Source organism: Apium graveolens, chromosome 11 (assembly GCF_009905375.1).
Source record: "Apium graveolens cultivar Ventura chromosome 11, ASM990537v1, whole genome shotgun sequence".
NCBI classification, from domain to species: Eukaryota; Viridiplantae; Streptophyta; class Magnoliopsida; order Apiales; family Apiaceae; genus Apium; species Apium graveolens.
The window spans coordinates 141,519,263-141,524,571 of NC_133657.1; the positions used below are offsets into that span (position 1 = coordinate 141,519,263).

A 5,309-nucleotide genomic window follows, 5' to 3' on the forward strand; every position below is an offset into this window, starting at 1 on the left:
ATTGTTGATTCTGTTGAAGCTTTGTCTAGTTGATTATATTAACTGTATTCACCCCCCCCCCCTCTACAGTTGATTAAGGGTCTAACAATTGGTATTAGAGCTTGCTGTTAACGTACAAACAGTTTAAGATCTGAAGATTGATCAACCATGCTAGACAAAGAAGAAGAAGAAACACAGAATATGGATCTGAAACCACAACCCCCAGCCATACACTACTAGAAAATCAGCATTAGACATCGCACATTAGACATCAGTCAGAAAAGTCACTGATGTTAAAAGCCTTTTTTACATCACATAAAAAAAAGTGATGTCTTTTTGGTATGTTTACATCAGCTTTTGAGTAAAGTGATGTCTAAGTTATTCTTTTAAAAACTACGTCACATCAGTTAACATATAAACCGATGTCCAATTTCCTTTTAACATCGGTTGACATAATAACCGATGTCTAAGCTCAATTTTAAAAAATTAGAGCCCGTTGCTTCTCCCTTTTGCTCCCCGCCCTTAGCCAAATTCCCCCCCCCCCTAGTATATTTCCCCATCCCGCCTATTCACTCATTCACTTTAATAACATTATAACATAAAATTAAAAATAAATCAAAATCAAAACAAAAACAAAAAATTACAATCTCCACAAAAACAAAAACTCATTCACTCATCCCCCTTTCTCTCTCGACTGCTAAACCTAGAACTCTCAAATATATGCTTACTGTCTTTCCCCCTTTCCGATTAGACCTTGAATCTCCAATTAAACCTCTCAATTTCTTCAACTTTCTAAACCTAGAACTCATTTGTTTCAATTTTTGTGACAGATTCGAAGATTAAGGAGTTAAGTGTGTTCATTGAAGTTTAAGGTGAGGAGTAGAGTTTCTTGGAGCTAAATCTTGTAGCTAAGGGTTTATTAAAGCTTAAATCTCGGAGCTAATTAAGTTGGATTTTGGTCTTAGAGTTTGTTGTTGTGTTTTTTGGGATTTTGGAGCTTGCTTTGTTAGGTATATTCTTCTTTACATATCTATTCATATATGTTTGGGCTGCATGTATATATTTGTGTAGTTGTATGTATGCATGTGAAATTGAAATGTGTAGTTGTTGCATGTGTAGTTGTATGTGTAGTTAAAATACGGATTTACATGTAATAACAAGTGCTTGTATATATTTGTGTTTGTGTTGTTTGTAAATATATTTGTGTTTGGGGCTTGTCGTTGTAAATAACATGGTTTATGAGTGAATATAGGAATTTTATATTGATTATACTAGGTAGTAAATGTACTATAGTATATAGTAAATTAATATTTTATTTGACAATCAGGTAGTTTGAGAATAACATGGACAAATCTTGGATTTTCAAAGATAGGAACACACTTGACTATGAAATCGGGGTTGAAGAGTTTTTGATATTTGCCGAGGAAAATGCTAGTGATCCTAAAAGAATCCCCTGCCCCTGTAAAAGATGTGCTAACTTCAAAAAATTTGCAGTTAAGATTATCAGGGGACATTTATATGAAAATGGTTTTAGTCTGGGGTACCTTGATTGGATTTGGCATACACAAGGGTCTGCAAGTAGGTCATCAGTTAATAGAAATGCTCCGACCCCTGCATCTACGCCTGCCCCTGCACCTACGTCTGCACGCGCACCGATACCTTCCCCTGGCCTTGCATCAGAAACAGTCAATGTTTGTGATGCTGCATATAATTCGAGTGAGTACAATAATGAGTCGTATCAGTTTAGGAGATTTGTGGCTGATGCTGAACAGCCTTTGTATGAGGGTAGTGGATGTACCAAGTTGGAGTCGATGCTAAAATTGCACAATTGGAAAGCTAGGTTCGGAATTAGTGATAGTGCCTTTAACGATTTGTTGTCTACCGTTGGCTCTCTCCTTCCTAAGGACAATGTGATGCCACCTAATGCATATGAAGCCAAGAAAACCTTATCCGACTTGGGCCTAGAATACATAAAATATCACTCATGTCCAAACAATTGCATACTGTATCGGGGGGTAAATGTTGATGCTTCTGAGTGTCCTAAGTGTCGTTTATCTCGCTGGAAGTTAGGAAAGGATGGTAAAATAAGGATTAATGTTCCTGCTAAAGTAATGTGGTATTTTCCAATTATACCGAGATTCAAACGGATGTTTAAATCTCCTTCTACATCTGAACTAATGACCTGGCACTCAAAGCAGCGAATAGAAGACGGAAAGATGCGGCATCCAGCCGACTCTCCTTCTTGGAGAAATATCGACTATAGATGGCCTGCCTTCGGTAGTGATGCACGAAATATTCGTTTGGCGTTGTCTGCAGATGGTATAAACCCACATACTAACGGTCTAACCAATAGATACTCTTGTTGGCCAATAGTATTAGTGACTTATAATCTTCCTCCGTGGTTATGTATGAAGAGGAAATTTATGATGCTAACAATTTTAGTTTCCGGTCCACATGAGCCTGGCAATGACGTTGACGTATATTTACAGCCTTTAATCGATGATTTAAAGAAGTTGTGGAAAAAAGGTGAACCAAATGTTTATGATGCATACACCAAGTCATATTTCACTTTAAAAGCAATTTTATTGTGGACAATAAATGACTTTCCTGCATATGGAAATCTGTCCGGATGCATTAATAAAGGTTATATGTGTTGTCCAGTATGTGCTGATGATACAGTTTCCAAGTATTTAAGCCATAGCAGGAAGATGTGTTACCAAGGCCATCGGCGTTACTTGGCTAGGAATCATCCATATAGGAAGCAAAAGGCCGCTTTTAATGGACAACAAGAATTAGGGCAGGCACGTCAACCTCTGTCTGGAGAAGAGGTTTTATTGCAACAAGATAAAATTAAATTTCAGTTTAGGAAGGAAGTAAGGAAGTCAAAGATGGTTGATTGTCCATGGAAGAAAAAGTCGGGTTTTTTCGAATTAGAATATTGGAAGTTTCACCATGTCCGTCATTGTTTAGATGTCATGCACGTCGAGAAGAACGTGTGTGATAGCTTGATCGGCACACTACTAAATATGAAATCTAAGTCTAAAGATAGTGAAGCTTCTCGTCTTGACATGATTGACATGGGGGTTAGGGCTGATCTAGCTCCACAAAAAGGAGAAAAAAAAACCTGCTTACCCCCTTCGATTTTTAATTTGTCCAAGGCAGAAAAAAAGAAAATGTTGTCATCGTTAATGCACATAAAACTTCCTTATGGACACGCGTCGAACATTAAAAACTGTGTTTCCATGGAAGAATTAAAGATGTTTGGGATGAAGTCCCACGACTGCCACATCTTACTCCAACAACTGCTTCCTATTGCAATTCGTACGGTACTTCCAAAAAAAGTTAGGGTCACCATAATTAGGTTGTGTTTCTTTTTGTAATGCTTTGTGCAGCAAAGTTGTAGACGTATCGAAACTAGATAAATTGCAATCAGATGTAATAGTAACTTTGTGTGAGTTGGAAAAAATCTTTCCTGCATCATTTTTTGATATAATGATACATCTCATAGTGCACTTGGTTCGGGAATTACGGTTATGTGGGCCGGTATTTTATAGATGGATGTATGCATTTGAGAGGTTTAATAAGGTGTTGAAGAGTTATGTACGCAACCGTTATTACCCCGAAGGCTGTATAGCTGAATGCTATCTGGGAGAAGAATCAGTAGAATTCTGCCAAGAGTTTGTCAAGTAAGCTTGCACCACTGCTGGTCTTCGTAAAGATGAAGGCAAGTTAAGTGGTCCATTATCTGTTGTGACAATAAAATCAATCGATGAAAAATAGCGGGATGAAGCTCATTTACATGTTCTTCTAAACAACATTGAAGTACAGCCATATATTTTGTAAGAATTTATTAATTTTGTGGCTGTTCAATTAATATATAAATTATATATTTACTGGCTAGTTAATGATTATATAATTTTTGTTAGAATGCATAAGGAGTATCTAGAGGGAATCCATCAAGGAAAAAAGAAAAGTGTTCATTGGCTCTTGAGAGAGCACAATCGCCTTTTTGCCGATTTGTTTCTAGAAAAAGTTAGTATTTTTATAGTTTCATTTGTGCCTAATTTATTTGCTCTGTAGTAATATGGAATTTAGAAGTATTTTGTTTCTGAAAATGTGTAGGTTAGTAGTGAAATGGAGGAGAATCCTGGAGGAGTTTCAGAGATAATAAGATGGATAGCCGAAAAACCATCATTTTCAGTTTTGACTTACGAAGCTTATCTAGTAGATGGGGTCCGATACTTTACAAAAGAGCGAGACGGTGTGAGGGTTGTTCAAAACAGCGGAGTGTCTTTAATTGCTAAAACTGTCCAAGTGTCTAGCGCTAAAGATTTGAACCCTGTAGAAAGTGACTTGACATTTTACGGTGTTATCTTAGAAATATGGGAGCTAGATTATCATGAATTCAAAGCCCCGTTATTTTTATGTAATTGGACAGATAATGACAAGGGAATTAAGGTGGATGATCTTGGGTTCACACTTGTCGATCTAAGTCGACAAGGCCACAAGAGAGATAAATATGTGTCTATGGATCAAGTAAAGCAAGTTTATTATATTGAAGATCCGGTGGATGCCAAGTGGTCCGTTGTATTAACCTCTACAACTCGAGACTACCAAGATGTGTCTAACGATGATGATTTAGGAGACACAACCATGGAAAATCCCCCATTCTGCTGCCAAATTCCTATATGTGATGTCGGTGAAGATGTTGAAAAAAATATTAGAGAAAATATTAAGGGCACTTGGGTTAAGAAGTGACAATATTATTTACAGTCATGTATCTCCTTTTTTGTAACTGTTTAGCATTGTTTATGCCTAATGATATTATTTGAATTTTCGTATGTTTATGACTGTTTATGAATGCATATAGTCATCGTGTCTGACTGTTTATAACTGTTTATAATTGTTTATGTATGCATACTTCACTAGTTTAGTTATGACTGTTTATAACTATTTATATATGCTTGTGACTAATGAAATATATGTTTCATTTTCAGATTGAAAAAGATAAATGGCAAATAAAAAACAAATATCTAAAGTACAAGACAAGTCAGATGAGGAGGTGGATAAAAGCTTGGAGCCGGAAACAGAACCTCAAGATGAAAATGTGGATTCTATGGAAGACACGAAGGCAACAGTCACTACTTCCGAAACTACAAAAAAAACGTATGGATCTGCCCGAGGGGTTTCCGCTATGCCAAAGTGGTGGTGAGGAAGGCGCAGGGCAAGAAAGCAAAGGTATCGTGCAATGCACATGGAGTTCCAGTCGGGAATGCAAGGCATAGTCTACAGTCCTATACTGGAATGTTGGCTAGGACGATGATTCCGAT

The 5,309-nt window shown here is 37.0% G+C and overlaps 1 protein-coding gene across 1 annotated transcript; it reads left to right on the plus strand.

Annotated features, from left to right (window-relative positions):
- The first annotated feature begins 1,322 nt into the window (after nt 1-1,322).
- On the plus strand, nt 1,323-4,737 carry LOC141695962 (uncharacterized). Its single transcript, XM_074500163.1, has 4 exons — nt 1,323-3,238; nt 3,372-3,665; nt 3,906-4,011; nt 4,102-4,737. Exons 1-4 carry the CDS (start codon nt 1,323-1,325, stop codon nt 4,735-4,737), a joined length of 2,952 nt encoding a protein of 983 aa, XP_074356264.1.
- Nucleotides 4,738-5,309: the final 572 nt, after the last annotated feature.